Source organism: Triplophysa dalaica, chromosome 13 (assembly GCF_015846415.1).
Source record: "Triplophysa dalaica isolate WHDGS20190420 chromosome 13, ASM1584641v1, whole genome shotgun sequence".
Taxonomy (NCBI): domain Eukaryota; kingdom Metazoa; phylum Chordata; class Actinopteri; order Cypriniformes; family Nemacheilidae; genus Triplophysa; species Triplophysa dalaica.
Window position 1 is genome coordinate 17971673 of NC_079554.1, and position 16564 is coordinate 17988236.

A 16564-nucleotide genomic window follows, 5' to 3' on the forward strand; every position below is an offset into this window, starting at 1 on the left:
ATTATAGTTCGATCAACTAAAAAATAATTGTCAAACACATAAAGTTGTTTTGATTACAATATTGTTTATATTACTTTTATATTTTGATTCATTTCAGCAGCGCTAAGCCAGGGTGCGCGCTGACGTGTTCAAGCTCGAGTCTCTTGTTAGCTTCTGTTTAACTATTCAAAAAGTGCAATAAATGGCCGAATAATTATCGTTTTAACATTTTGTCACTACAATTATTTTGATGTTGTATGTCATGCTTCTGAAAGAAGTAAAGCAGATCCCAGACTTCTGCTGAAGATGCAATTCCCACCAGCTGCTCCGTGTCTGTATGACGTCACAAATGTAAACAAATGGGGTCATAGAGGTACAGTTTCTCCTCCTAAATCTCTCTTCATAACATTTCTGAGTAGTCAATGAGCGTGTGATCTAAACAAACATTCTGTTTAACACTGGACACTTTCCCCAAAGAAAATGTGGTACTGTATAGTATTTGCACACCCACATTTTGTTGCCACGTTTTGTTGCCAGTTGTCACTATATGAAATAATAATATAGAATATAGATTAATAATATTTATTAACACATAGGTGCCTAATACCCATTATGTCAGCCTCATGTCGTGTGACATCACACATACATTTTGATTTAAACCCCAAGTTAAATGTGCTTTGTATTTACATTATTATTCTCTGATCCTAAATCTGATCCTAAATGTTTTAATAGGATTCACAGCGTCCTCATACAGCCATCAAAAACTTGTCTCACTGATATATGACTCAAGGTTTGCCAATGTCTTATAATCCTATTCATAGATGATCATTTATCAGTTTGACCTTTTTTCTTCCTGAGCTCTGCCTGTTCCTCTCAGCTGAGGTTTGATCTATAACTCAAAGTATTTTTATCAGTGGGCTTTTTTAGTACCGTTTCTGACGCCAGTGCTGGGTCACACACTTTATTTTTCGTCTTTCGATCCTTTTATTAGTAGGGTGCGTGAGGCTTCTTGGCGTCTTGACTCTTGAACACGGCCTCACTCCCAAGGCGACTGCTCCCCAGGCTATATTTCGGCAGCCCAACGCCAACACTGTGACTCAGTCCAAGTATGACTAAATAAGGAAGTCCAGCTTATTCAAGAGAAACTGAAAATTGAGCTGCTTAACCTTCACAATTTAAGCCATCAGATAAAAATAGCTAGTTTGTGCACTATCCACACCAAAGATAATCTGATCCTGAATGATAAAAAAAACACAACCACGATAGAGAATGCTGATGTAAATGATTGTTTAGATCTTTATCTTAAATGTTTTAGTGGAAGAATGTTAAAGAGTAAGTGATGCATTTTTGTACTTTGAGGAAATGAATAAAACAGTTTTGCATAGTTTTGAATAGACTTTAACTACAGTGAATTTAAACAAGAGGGGCACCAGGTGGCACTGTTTCACTTTTATTTACTTTGTTGCTAACAAATGTCATTGACATTTATCAATTTTATCCAAATCCACATAGAGTGCATTTGGGATATATCATGTTTTGGATAGGCATAAAAACTTTTTTTCCTAAAATATACTTAATGTCTGTTCAGTCTTATTTTATTAGGCAATTAACATGAAAAATTTTTTTCATTTATAGGAAAGGCAAAGAGGTCAAATGCAGTCACTGCGACTATAAGCATTATGTGTATAATAGAATGAAAGTAATGACATCTTTCTATCTTTTTCTCAGTTTTATTTATGACATCTAGATCAATGGAGCAAGTTGATGTTATGTAAACGTCCTCATACCAAACAGCCCCCAGGCCTTGACCAACACATTGCAACAACACAAATCCGACTGGTTTCAGAGATTTATTCGTCCTAAAGAGAAAGAACAGGCTCTGAAAACATATGCACATTTTTACACAGCAACATGAGCTTAGCTTACATTACAGTGAACCACTACATCACCAAAGTATGAGAGGAACAGCCAAACAAACATGAAAAATAAAACAATGCAGCTACATTTAGTGTTCTTGTGCAAAATGTAACAATATATAAATATGAGTATGCTTATGACACCTTTAGAGGTCCCCATAATTTTGACTTCACACAAAAAAGGCATAAAATGTAAAATGTGTAGGGCAGGAACTTGGTCAGTTTAGTTTGTTCTTTGTAATACAGCACCACACCACCAGGGGGAGACCTATTTCCATTTCTTGGGACAAGTTTAGTTTGTAGAATGGAAATAACTGGGAGATTGTATTTATTATACAGCACAATTGCTGTGATGCTTTTAACTTTATTCAAAGGGTGCGTCATTCGTTGTTCTTCCACTGTAGTAGGCTACCACACAAACTCTTGCCACGGAGATTTTGATTGACATATCTCACAACAAATATTTCAGTGATATCTGTCAGGCATGTTAAAGCTAATCTTAAGGCTTAATATACCAAACAGTTCTACATTTTCTTCTCTCCGTTTTCAATCTATGTTTGGGGAACTATAGGGCAAGGCTTTGAGAAAAGGTTCTCAGTTCCTTCTTCAATCGTAAAAGGTCATTTATTAGACAACAGCACATCTCTCATACCGAGTACACCATGGGTACAAATGAGAAACCCTATGATGACATTTGCACTGAGATCTCTCATTGACCTCTTTACCCTCCGTCATTAACAAGATTCACGCTGACGTAACAAATCGTTCGTCCGTCATATGCGTTCCTCACCCGGGGCTACATCAACAATGATAAATCACCGTTTGCGTTTATTCTGCTGTCAGGTCTTGTTTCCATACAGACCAACAAATTAGTTTTTATCTCCAGCAATATTTTGTTTGGAGCATATCTCTGTGTATCTGGGGGTATGCAGAGATGGGGCATTTGCATGGCAAATATTCATGCAAACAACAATCAAACCTTCAAAAATGACGCGTTCTTAAGAGATGTGAGCGAGCTTAGAAAGGCACTGCGACCTAAGGCACTTGTCAATGGAAGAACAATATTTCTCAAGCTACTAATAACAACAGGAATGTTTAAAACTGAGTGAAATAGTTGACATCTTATGGACATACGTGTATGATAAGGTCACGATCTGTAGCTCCTAGAGCTCCGAGAAAGTCAATGGGCTTACCACCTGCCATTTACAGCCCTAATGGATTCTTACAGTCAAACAAGACCACAGACCATCTTAAAAACAGACCACAAACTGGTAGTGTCAGACGCTTACATCATCGTCTGTATTTCTGCTATGCCCTTCCTGAGAATAACCTCGGTGCTTTGATTCACTGTTTTTGGGCACACTTATGAAGGAATGTCAATATGATGAATTTGTTTAGCATGAAAGCATAGAGTAAGACCATTCACCGCATGGATCTTTTCATTTGTTCTACTACAGGCATCTAGTTAAAATGACACATAACACGACTTAACTTAAAACTGTTTAGAAAGTATAAATATCTAAATAAAATCTAGTGGTGGATAAGAGAGTGGGCTATTTTTAAAAGTTGATATAAAATTGAGTTTTTTTTCAAATAAAAATGGTGGCTGGTATAAAAAAAGACATTTCTGAGCATGTGCAACATCTTCAAAACATGTTAAGATTACCAGTTAAATTTACAATTGTGCTCATAAATTTACATATTTCTTGCCAATTCTGCTTATGTTAAAAAATAATAGATCTACTTTTTTGTACTGCATGGAAAGTCACATAACAGATATCAATGTACATTCAAAAAGACGAACTACTAAATAAAATGTTCAAAGATTATCCTAATAGTTAAAACCAGGTAAGACAATAGTGCACTAAAATACACTAATTTAATTGTATTTAGTACACTTTTTTACTAAAAACATAGTCTTTCTATTCATGGTGTTTTAAAATAGCGAAGCTGTTAAAAAGACTTATAATTTGTATTTTAAGTACAAAATTACTGTGTGAAAATATAGCACTTTAAATACCTTTAAGTGTTTTTAAGTGCACTTGTCTCACCTAGCAACAGTTAACCTTTGTGTTCTCAAGCAGGGCTGTCAAACGATTCATCGCAAGCGATTATTCTGGATGCGATTAATCCTTTGACAGCCCCATAATATTGTCTGTAGTGGAACATCATTTGCTCAGTGATGTTGAACCTGCAGAGCATGCTGGGAAATCATAGCCCGGAACAAACCAGGGGCAAGTAACTAAAGGCTACTAATAGTCATCGATGCTCTGGGAGACAAAAGAAACAAAAGCACGTAAACCGCACAAATTGTTCATTCACTTAGCTACTGTTTTGTCTTCTGGAATCTACAGATATCCGTCACGTATAGCTTATATTTACAAAGAACTTTACCACAGCAGTACTAAAAAAATGCTCAATTTTCATGATCCCACTTATTGATAATATAAAAGATTCTGCAAGCGCATGTAAACGTCTGTGTAAACCAAAAAGCAGAAGTGCAACCGTAAGAACTCGACATTATTCCATAACACTAGCAAAAGAACTGGCATAAAAAGTGGATGAGAGTGAAAAAGGACTGCGACTTAAAAAATCCACCTGTCTGTATAAGCATCTAGCTGCAAAGATTCTATTCACAAACATCCTGAGCTAAAACAATGGCTTTTACACTACATATGTACAGCATCTACAAGTTTACAAACATACACGCTCATTAAAGGCCACTGCGGCGTTCTCGTATTCAATTTTACAGTTTGCTTTTTTGGTAAGATCGGTTAGGATAGCTTTAGGGTAACCCAGCGAGGTGTGGAACTGTAGTGCGGGCGACCAGCCCCGAGGGCAGGCAGAGAAGACGGAATCTCTAATCGGGTTTAGTAGCAAGCATGGAGATCACAATGTCTATGAGGTGATCCAGGCCGTATAGGTAGCCGTCTTCTCTGTTACCCTCCACCCAGGTCGCCCTGTGGCACAGCTCCTGGCCATCCGGCAACGGAGTGGTCTTGCCGAAATCTATCATCCATATTCTTGCCTGTTCCCGTTTGTCGTGGACGAAAAGGAGAGAGCTGCCGATCACCTGAGCAAGAGAGAGAGAGAGGCGGAGTTATAAACGCATACCGTGCACAATAGACGTAAATATCTTGTTTTTCTTTTGTATTTGTGCAGCAAACATACAATGGCTCTTTAAACAGACGGTTGCAAAGAACTGTGCTGTTTTGTCCACAGTAAAGTTTGTTTTTGTTATCTGTGAATATGAATATACAACTCTGTGTTTGCAAAGTCTGTTTAAGCTCCTTGTATCAAGATTTTTTGTCTTATTTATAACACTTAAAAAACTACTAACATAACAGAGCTGCTGTTTTAGCATTAGATGTGTAAAAGTTGATCTTTTCATAGATGACGCCGTGTATTCATTTCCCACACCTTCATTTATGCTATTACGGTTTATCACATGTGGGGGTGCGAGGAAGCATTTATGTGTCTAAGAACAATAGAGAAGGTTTACCTCATGTGTCTTGAAAAATGGTGAAACCTCCAAGGTGTCTCTGATCTCCTTAAGGCGGTTCAGATAGGAATTCTGTAGTGTAAAAGACAAAAATTGTAAAAATAAAATTTAAAATGATAAGTAATGATGAGTAAGGATATGTGTCCACCCAAGCATTTTTTACGTGGCTGAAACCTAAAAACGTAGGCTGTGGGTGCTTGACAGAGGTTTTTTTAGCCGTGGAGCTTTGGTTGCCATGATACGGAAATTCCGCTGTGGTACCGATATCTGATTTCAAAGATACTTTGTTTAATCAACAAATATTAATATTGTGGTAGCCAGGGGGTTATCCGGTACAAACACAGATACTCGTAGGTAGAAATATTAACTTCTGCATTTGTTTTTCAGTTGGTCTACAGATTGTGAGCAAGATGTGGTGATGGGTTGTTGTTGTATTTATTCAACCCCCTCCTGCAATGTGATTGGACGGCTGAATTGAACATTTTTAAACCAGAGGTAGACAATACTTTTTAGAGTAATTTTGCTCTTGAAAACAATGTTTAGTGTCTGTACCCTATCAGAAAAAAATTTATTCACTACATCATAAAGCATATATACTTTTTCACTCCTATACATTTCATGAATATTTCATGATTTTTATATTTTGTCATAAATCATTATTAGCCAACTGTTATGTTTGTCACTGGGCTCTGGAAATTTCAAACCGATAAAATTCATTTAAAAAGTGCTTGTCCACTCTGACAACACAGTATTTTATTATTTAAAAAGTTTTGTTTTTTTGCTGAGAACTGTGAATTTGGACAGCCAAGGTTTCGGAAGCACAGTGACGACATGTAGTCTTTTTACATTTAAAGCATTACAATTCTAGAACTTAATTTTATCAAGTAAGAAAGTACTAAATTTTTTATTTAAGTATTAAAGGTTTAAAACATTTAGTTATGAAATGTAGTGGAGTAAAATGCATGATATATGCTTTATAATGTAAAGGTAAAATCGTTCCGAAGTAAAAACCCTGAAAAGCACTGTACAGATACTTGAAGAAAGCCCAATTCTATTTTTAATTCATGGCGACAAACAAAAGTACATTGTAACCTTGTAAAATCAGTGCAAACAAACAAAACTCCAATTCAAAAGACTGAAAAATGACGTTGACCTCAGAAGAAAGCCTTGGTGGACATTTATGTTACATGTTAAACGTGTAGGACTGTGGTCCCGTGAAACCAAACATTTCAATCCTTTTGTATGTTTCCACAAACATACAAGCAAAATGACTCTTAAGCACTTGAACTTAAGGATGTTGTTTATACACAAACTATGGAAACACAAGCTTGTTTATCTGTTAGATATAAGGTGAATCAGAATTTGTAAGTGAATCAGGATGCACGTAAAGTTCCAGGACACACGGTGGACAAACATAGTGTTACTGTTAAATAAACAGACTAAATGGGAAGTCAAGGACAAAGTTCTTCAGAACTGTTTGCCAAAAGGGCTTAACACTGAGGAAACACCCTTACTGAAGGGAAACCCGCCATGCCACACACCTTCATTTCATATACAGCAAGTCAATCCCCCGAGCACAAGTACACAAAGATTGACGTGAGACAGCATGTTGCATCATGCAAAGCGTGTGCATTTGCATATGTGAATTTCTGGGCAATATAATGCTGCATGTGCTTTAAAAGTGGTTTTCCCTGACAAACACAGTAGCAGGTGGGCTTTCTCTGGGTTTAGAACATCTACAATATTGAAAGGCTGCACCGCACAAAGGAAACCCCTAGTTTCACAAACCACCCTGGGGGGACGGCACGGGGGGGGGCAAGAGTTCTGCTCCACCTGTTACTGCTTCCCCTCTGTCTACCACAGAGGAGCTTCATATGGGCCGTAAAACACAAATACTGGTACATGAACTTACCAGGATGTTCTTGTTTCCTTTGACAAAGTCCTGGAAGGCTTCAGTCAATTGTTCTCTGGTCTTGGTCTTTTTGAAGTCCCTGTTTACTGTACCATCCTCTTTCTGTATAGGGAGAAGGGGAAGTCATTTCCGGTTACAAACAAGAAAGGGACCATAAAAGCACCAATAATGACTTCACAACAAGGTTCAAGTTACATGAAATCAGACTTAAAGTCTTGTTTCAGTGTTACTTTTTGTTGTTTTAAGTTATTAAAATGAGTGTTTTAAATAGGCTTTTATTCTTAAACTTTTTGTTTTCAAGCCTGTTTTAGTTGAATTTTTAGCAATTTTGTTTTATTAATATTATTTGATGTAATTTTATTACATTTATGTATTTTATTTTTAATTTGATTTGTTAAGTTTACATTTTTCTAACCACTATCTAAACAATAAACACTTATGTTTTTTTGTGTTATTTTGTATATTTATATATATACTTATGTCTTATATTAAGTTGATCGAAAATTATAAAGCAAAATTCTTGCTTTAACCATAAATCTCATAAAAATCTCACAAAAATGTATTCGACAGCAAGTTTGCTAATCTCCTCTTCTTCATCCTAAAGGCATCATGACTGTCTGGATGGACTCCATTAGCTGTACAAAAGGCAGTTAGTCTTTTTGACATTTTTAATGAGGATGTATTGACGTTGGTGGAGCCATGTGTGAGTAAGAACCGAATTATGGAAGTGAAATTGTGTTGTGAGGGCCATGGCCTGTCACTGACTGATGTTGGGCTCAATGGACGTGCCACAAACAGGCTGCGTGTATGACAGAAACATTCAGGCACGACTGTCCTCTTGAGACGGGCCAATCCTGCCCCCTCACCTCAATTTCAAGACTGTGATTTCATTAAAATACATGTCTCAAACAGTGTCCCAAAACCTCGAAAACACACTTCCAGTCAAACTGAGATTTCTGATTCATAATGTTATATTATTAAAAATAAGTTTTTAGGTATTTCCTTTCATTATTTTAGTGCCTTAACTAAAGGTTTTCAAATAAATGTAGGCCTATTTTATTTGATTTCAGTTAACAGAAGAGTTACTGAGACAATATTTGGCATTAATAAAAAAAATAAGATATAGTTACATATAGAGAAAGTTTGTACTGTATGAACCAACAACCTACAATGTTATGTTTCAAACTGAAAGCGGATAAATAGGCAAAAGTTACAGATTGCAATTTTAATCTTTTTTTGCTAAAATGCCATTTAATTAGAATGTTTTGTGCAATATAATTTATTTCCGTTCTATATCATGCTGTTGGTTTCACATGAAGAGGAAGTGTTAAATGGGCAATTCCAGCGTTATGAACGTGACATTTTGCATTATGGACGTGACATAAAATGCTCAGAGAATGAATCTGTTATGATTACATTGAAACATCTGTTTATACCTTATTGATAGAGTCTAAACATCAAAAAATGCCAGTCTATGAAAAGATATTATATTTAAGAAATGGGAAATAAAAATGCGTTATGGATGTGACAAAAAAAGGATGCGGTTTTTGGGAGACGATAAACTTTGTAGGATTTCTGTAAAATAAAATGCAAAATCCTGAAGCAGTAATACCCAATGAATGGAGAAGGGATGCCTCTTTATAGAACATCAAATAGTTACTTTATATTCATTCTCATGTGTCCATTTATGAGGAATAAGTACCATACAATCCTGAAGTTGGCAGTTATCTGTCTGAAAAATCATGCACTAAAAATAAAACAAATACTCTACAAATTTGAAGAGAGATCTCACATGGGTATTTGAGCCACCAAATGTTCAAATCTCTGCTGTTACCATAGTAGAAAACGCTTAATTTTTTCGTGGTAAGGTTGACATTTTCACGGAATTGCCCAAATGTCAAAGTTCCATCACGATTTTAGAAGCAGAAATCTCACCTTGATGCCCTCGATACGGAAGCCTAACGTGGCCGTGGAGCTGATGGTTTCCCTCCACTGCATGTAGCGTGGTTTTGTGACCGCTTTCTGTTCGTTTTCCTCGGGCGTGGGCGCGTCAGAGTCCACTTCGATCATCTTCTGGAACATGTCGGGTCTCAGGCTGGGCTTCTTTCTGGCTTTTGTCAGCTCTTCTTCCAGATATGTCCTGTGAGGAGAAACAGTTTTAGGGTCACATACTCGTTTCATCAAACCTTATACATTTGTAGTATATTCAAAAGTTGACTGATTGCATTGGCTAGAGGCATATATAATCTGATAAACTGACATTTTATGACACCCACAACAATTCATCAAAATATATAAAAAATAATTTGGTCAGTCAAACGATTAATTGCATCCAGAATAAACGTTTGTGTTTACATATTATATGTCCGTGTTCTGTGCATATTTTTATTTATTTATAAACACAAAAACATACACATACATGTATATTTTGGAAAACATTTAGATGCCTTTATTTATATTTACCAATAATTAAAATTATATATGAAGAGCTCTTTTCCAAAACGCTATAAATCCATTTTAATAGTTTTCATGAAAATGACATTTTTTACCTAGACCCACACATTTATATTCAATTTATCCTTTTAAAATGGTCTGTTGGCTCAGTCATGTTAAACAATGATTGTTAAATAATACAACAATATTGTCGATTATAATTTTATTATTTTTCAAAAGGCTACAAAATCCATCCTTTTTTTCAAAAAAATGTTGGTTTATTTCTTTTTAAAAACAAACAAACAAGAGAAAATGAAACATATGACATCAGGGACTCATACTATAAATTAATATAAATCGAATAAATGCAAATGCATGAAATAACTAACAGCCAAATAAAATAAATAGTAACAAACTAAATAGTAAAATAAAATAAATATTTTAAATTTCATGTTTCAATATTTTCCATCAAATACAATAAATAATTTAGAAATAACACATACAAATACCACTAACGAGCGAATGCTGATTGGTGGAGAGGACATATCGCATTTAGGCTATTTAGGTTTCAGGATTTATAGCGTTTTGGAAAGAAACTGCATCTTGCAGTACATTTTAAACAAGGAAATATAGCGATTTGGCATGAAACATTGATGGAGCAGTGAATAGGTTTAGTACACAGCAAAATGGCTGTGCACTATAATAAATAAATGATTGGCAAATATATTTGGCATTTATTGCGTTTTGGAAAAGTGCTCTTCATATAAACATTAATTTTTTTACGTTTTGTATTTTTCTTAAATATATGCATGTATGTGTATGTGTATGTGTCTATAAAAACACAAAATGAATATTATGCACAGTACACAAATATATATATTTTATGTAAACACAAACTTTTATTCTGGATGCAATTGATCACTATTAATCGTTTAATAGCCCTAAAAAACACAACACGTGTAAGGAAACAAAACTTCCTCATCAACTTTTCCTAAATATTTATTCTCCTTTTAAACCACACTGACACAACCTCTCTCTAAATCCTGATGAACTTTTCTTGAGAAATGTTGTTGCTAAAAATACGTGAACCTCAAAGCATTGCATTGTTTTGTTTGGACAGCCCCGTGGATACAGTTAATATCCCGACCATCTGGTTATCTCTATATTTGTCCATGACCGCTGCCACGTTTCGGTTGGAAAACAGATCGATGGGCGATCCCAGGAACGTCAGAGCGGGAAAAGTGATGAAGGCTGACCGATGTGTATCAGGATCTTCCTGTACCGGCCGCAAACAAGCACCGCTATCATTCAGCAGATTAGAGGACACAAATGTTGATCCTCTGCAGATTCTCTGGGGAGTGAAGTTCTTCCTTAAGTTATATGGTGCTTGGAATGTTTAACATCGATAAAAATAATGGGTCAATGGAACTATTAATACGAAATTTTCAGGAGCAGACAGGTGGTTGGATAAACGTGAGATAAGAGAAACTGGGTACTTTAGAGGATTTCGTGTGGAATTCTGGTTTAGTTTCTTTTCACTTGCGTATTAGACTGTACAATAAAGCAGCTTAAAGGAAACTTATCTACACAGTTCTCCGAATGGCGCCAGCTGTCCTGCATCTGTTTTCAGTTGAAATTCTTTCACACAGGATAAATGAACAAAACGAAAACTACTCTACTACTTTCAGAATTTATATCCCAGAAGAGGACGACACATTTTAAATAAGGCCAAATGTTTGACTTTTAGTAGTACACAAACATAGATGACCTCAGACCTGACACCAAGAAAAGCCATTTTGATGTCATCAGGTCAAAAAAACTTTTTTTTCCAAAAAAAAAAAAATTCTCTATTTTTTCATATTTACTGGACAAGTAATTTTTTTTATGTAGATTGTTAAATCAAAAATATTAATATCGATCTCCATAACAATTTTAAGGTATAGATCACACAAATAATTATTTTTTATCATTTACTCACCTTCGTTGTTCCAAATCTGTATGCATTTCTTTGTTCTGATGAACACAGATAAAGATATTTGGAAGGATGCTTATAACCAAACAGATTTTTGACCCCATTGACTACCATAGGAGGGAAAACTACTTAATAATCTTTGTTCTGTTGAACACAAAATAAGATATTTTGAAGAATGTGGGACAGCAAACCGTTCATGGGGCACTTCTGACTATCATTGTCATTTTCCCTACCATGGTAGTCAATGGTTCAAGAACTGTTTGGTAACAAGCATTCTTCCAAATATCTTTCTCAAGTAGAGATGGAGTAATTCATGACAGTATTTAAATTTTGGGGTGAACTATCCATGTTTTCCATGACCGCTTTTCAATAATTGTCATGCAAATCGTTATACTACCTGCTTCAATGGTCATTTTCTATTTCTTCAATATGTAATAGAAAGTAAAAAATTATCTAAATCGGTGTAGCATCACATGTAGGACCGCTCCACCCTCATCCCTGGTACAACTGACCTGACTCCCATCTTGCAGTCCATGACACAGGGCATCTCAAAATCTGCCAGTAAGTCCTCCATCTGATTGTACTTCTCTCCCTCCTTCTCTACATCTCCGAAATATGCAGGAACGTAGGGTTTCAGCACGTCTTTCATTAGCCTGTCCAGACATTGCTGCTCGCACGCGCAGTGTTTCTTCAGGATACGACCATTAGCACCTGCTTTGAAATTACCTGAGGGGGCAGAGAAAGAGGATGTTGACACAAACACTGCATTCAGAAATGTGTCCGAGTGCAATTCTAAACCTATCGCAAACACACACTGTAAAGTGGCAGAGATTCTTACTTATATTAGTGAATGTTAAACTTTTATAACATTTATAGCTAACCAGAGGACATGTTTATTGCTCTTTCGTACTTCAAGAGACTTTATTGAGCTTGCAAAAAAGCACTTCTATCCTTAAATAATTTGGTCCTGTAAGAATAAGGTGCTCAAACAAATCTAAATACGAAGGTTTGTTATCGCTCTGTTTTTAATACAATGTCTGTGGACTGCACACTTGTAATGCAATGGCCGAGCATCCAAATCTGCATTTGCATAGCACACCTCTGGTCTGAGATTCAATGCAATTCCAAAGCACTTCAAGTTTGCGAGAGTATTAACTCGAATAATGAAAGGTATACCAGTGACTCTGATGCCCACCTGCATGGCCAGCCAGCTGGATCCAAGGGTACTTTTTCTTGAAGGACATCAAAAATGGTGACCACTGAACCATGTTCTTGATCTTCCTCCATGATTTATGCTGTTTAATGACAAAGAGAGTATGATGAGTATGTTTACATATATTTCCTACTACAACCAATGCAGAAGCAGTAAACACAGCACACTCATATGTATACAGCCACGGAAAATAATCAAGAGATCATTCGAAATGTTCATTTAATCAGCATTTCTAGATATATTGTGGCCATTCCAGTACTGTGTCATGTTAAATTTCAACAAAATCAAACCTCAGGAGTGACATAAAGTCAACCAACAGAATGTGAAACACTGACAGCATGACAAGACACAAGGAAACTGTGATAAAAATCAGGTTATTACAAAGAAAATATTTTACAACTTCTCCTAAATACAAATATTACTGTCGTTTTGCTTAAAAGTGAATATAAACGTATTTTCTTGCTTATTTGAGGTCTGCAAAAAACACAGAGCATCTTCTCTGTTATTTTCCATTTTCTCGAGATAAATGCAAAAATAAATCAAAATAAAATAATACTTTTATGCGAAATTTGGGAGAAATATTGTCAGTAGTTCACAAAATGAAACAAAAATAATAATTTCACCCAAACACATACCTAAAAATAGTAAATTCAGAAAAGCTGACAATAATTTTGAAATCTCTTGTCTCTTAATTTTTTTAGTGAATATATCTTGGCTCTGTATTCAATTTGTCAACAGGTTATACATTTTTTTATCAAATAAATAAATAAATAAAACAAATATAATATATTACAGATGAGTAAACGCTTTAAATGCCTCGAAGCGTATGAGTAAATACTTATATAACACTTGGCAGATGGAGCTTATTTTCCTACTGCAAAGCCCAAACCGACACACAATATGTGGGTAAGAATAAACAAACAGGTCTTTTGCATCTATTTACATACATTTGCTGGCCGCTCCTTCACTAGTCTGGACTGATACCATAGTTAACACAGCACATTAAAACACTTTAAAGTTAAACAATCACATTCACCTCATAAACCCTTAATATAAACAGGGAATCTCAATCATCTAAACGCATTCAAGTAATGTGCTCTTGTGCTGGACCATTTATAGGAATGTATAATAGAAAGCTGTGAAAAAGACTCGTGAGACCTATTCCGAGTCTTCTACGTGTTTTTAGTGCGTCATGCAAAAATGTCTCCCAACGGAGACAACAATCAAGCAGATCTGACAGTTTACATCAACCTGTCTGTCCAGCTGACACACTGGTTTATTCCACGATAAAAGATTTAACCTGGAAACCTGTTCTTCTCTATTTGGACGTATTCACAAGCTGCATAAAACACAGTTTTTCCACTTCCAAAAAAAGCCACTCGGCCATTACACAGTGTTATTCCACTTCACTAAATGTCCTTGAGGGAGATCACTTTAACTTTCCATGTTGGCATGGCCAACGCATTCTCTAATCCCCTCTCTGAGATGGATGGGGGGTTTCCTCGGGTGACCAGGAAAGCCTTTCTCCCCCCAGCGCTCTGAGCGAGCTCTCCCAGGAAGAGAAGTCCATCACTGGGCATGATGTGAGCACAAATCAACCCCCTATTTAAAGCTAGCGAGCCTGTCGGACCAACAAACCCAGGGCATGAAATGCACTCAAAATCTGCTTTGCCATGCATTTCGATTAAACAATGTATTGAAGCATTGCTAATAGAGCTACAAATACATTTCAAGTTAGAATTCAATTAAATAGAAACTGACAGGACAGTGTGGTGTTTTTCATGGGTTTCTATGGCAACAATAAGCTTGACAATTCTTCCCTGCAACTTCCATGCCGAAGGGTCTGATTTCACTTAGACAAGAATAAAAAGAGCCATAAATGGTATTAACCATCATCTGAGCTGCATAAGGGTTTATCTGTCACATGAAGGTTTTGTTCTGCTCCGGTGGAGAAAACCAGCTCTCAAGACCATACGATGCAGTTAGAGGAATTGGGTGTGGTGACAAAAACATACCCCCCCCTTAACCTTTGCATCTACTATGGGCAACCCCAAATGCAAATGCTGGAAAGTTGCTGACCCGGAGGTCATTGCTTGGGAAAGCAAAGGCTTGAAAGTTAACAAGAATGAAGCTAAAAGCATTCAAGGATTTTATGGCCGCAATCCGTCCTTTTCCCTCACTATCGCCATCTCTTTTTTGCAACATAACATTGCAGGTTATTTTGCGTTCTCGACTTTACATAAGTTGAAAACAACTCACATTGTTTTTAAAATCTAACCCCACATCTCAAATTTCAAATCATTATTATTCTTATAATAAAACATTATACTATATTAATATTTTTTTAATAAAACATGTATTCTTTCATAGTGTGTTGTTTTTCACTTTTTATCAAATGCATCTTGTAATAGGTTAACTAAACTGAAGTATAAAATGTGTTGGATAATTTCAAATTTTGCAGTGTTGCCACTGGGTAACAGACTCAATTTGCTTGATTTCTAGCACATGATGCAAATGATATGGCAAAAATTGGTCTGAAATGAAGGGATGACTTTGAATAAGCCAATATACAGGTTTCCATTGGTTACACAACATACTGGCAGTCATTTTGAGCTTTTCTGGCATGTTCCACTGTCTTTAGAAAAGCATGTTCTTTTCAACCCATGAATGATTTTGTATTTTTTGAAGTTTGTATTTTAGTAAACAGGTCCATTTAAGGCAAGAAAAATGTTTTTCATGAGCCATGCAACAGAGTGTTGATTTCTTTTTAATAATACTTTAATGTTTTAAAAAAGTAAATATGAAATAAAATAAATTAAAATATAAAAATCTAAACATTTGGCCCGCATGCAAAAAATAAAGAAACACATCATGTTTTACAAAAGACCTTCCCTCATTTCCAAAGACACTTGAACTCAATGAGGAAAGATATCTGATATTTTAAATAAAACAAAATAGCTTCAGCGAGCAGAGGTCCCTGGCAATATATAGATGTCTGAAATGAAACAGATCATGTCAGGGCGCTGTGGTTAACACCACTGCATAAAGCACTTAAAAACATTAGGACTGATGGACAGGTAATGTTTACCAGATATTAAGGTCAGAACACTGTGGGATTCACCCTCTCCTCAACAACACACATTAAAGGATAAAGACAAAGTGTATCCGAGAAAAACATCTACAGTGAGGAAAACATCAGGATGTGGGAAAACAAAACAAGTGGAAAACTTGCAGGAAATGATGCGGGTTGCAGACTTCAACAGGGAAACCGAGGTCGGGTCAAAAAGCCTATAGCCCACCGAGTAAAACAACAACTGTAGATCGTACAACTATAGATTTCAAGATGTCCTATTTCAATAATAAATGTATTTATTATAATAAACCATATTTGTAAAATTGGCTTGCAAAAACATAAAATCAAGAAATTCCCTGTGATCGGCTAATAAGGTTAAAACAGCTTGATATCAACATAAATAAAAGCAACAGGTAACACCAACGACCCTTTAAAACAGGTGTTTAAATCTTTTAAATAGTGGTCTGGGTCTAATATCAGAACATATTCTACAGTCAAACTACAGGAGAAACCAAACCAAACGGGAATCCATTACCTGCACTGCTTTGACCACCAGAATGATTG

The 16564-nt window shown here is 35.9% G+C and overlaps 1 protein-coding gene across 3 annotated transcripts in view; it reads right to left on the bottom strand.

Moving 5' to 3' along the window:
* Positions 1-1814: 1814 nt before the first annotated feature.
* The window catches only part of itpkb (inositol-trisphosphate 3-kinase B), a 40759-nt gene continuing 26009 nt past the window's right edge, over positions 1815-16564 (bottom strand). For all 3 annotated transcript variants that reach the window (XM_056763913.1, XM_056763912.1, XM_056763911.1), the window contains 6 exons: positions 12910-13009; positions 12227-12440; positions 9245-9449; positions 7310-7411; positions 5398-5469; positions 1815-4968 (listed from right to left, as the gene is read on the bottom strand). In XM_056763913.1, the coding sequence (XP_056619891.1) occupies positions 4756-4968; positions 5398-5469; positions 7310-7411; positions 9245-9449; positions 12227-12440; positions 12910-13009 (906 nt within the window). In that variant the 3' untranslated portion in view covers positions 1815-4755. The remainder of the gene's footprint in view (positions 4969-5397; positions 5470-7309; positions 7412-9244; positions 9450-12226; positions 12441-12909; positions 13010-16564) is intronic.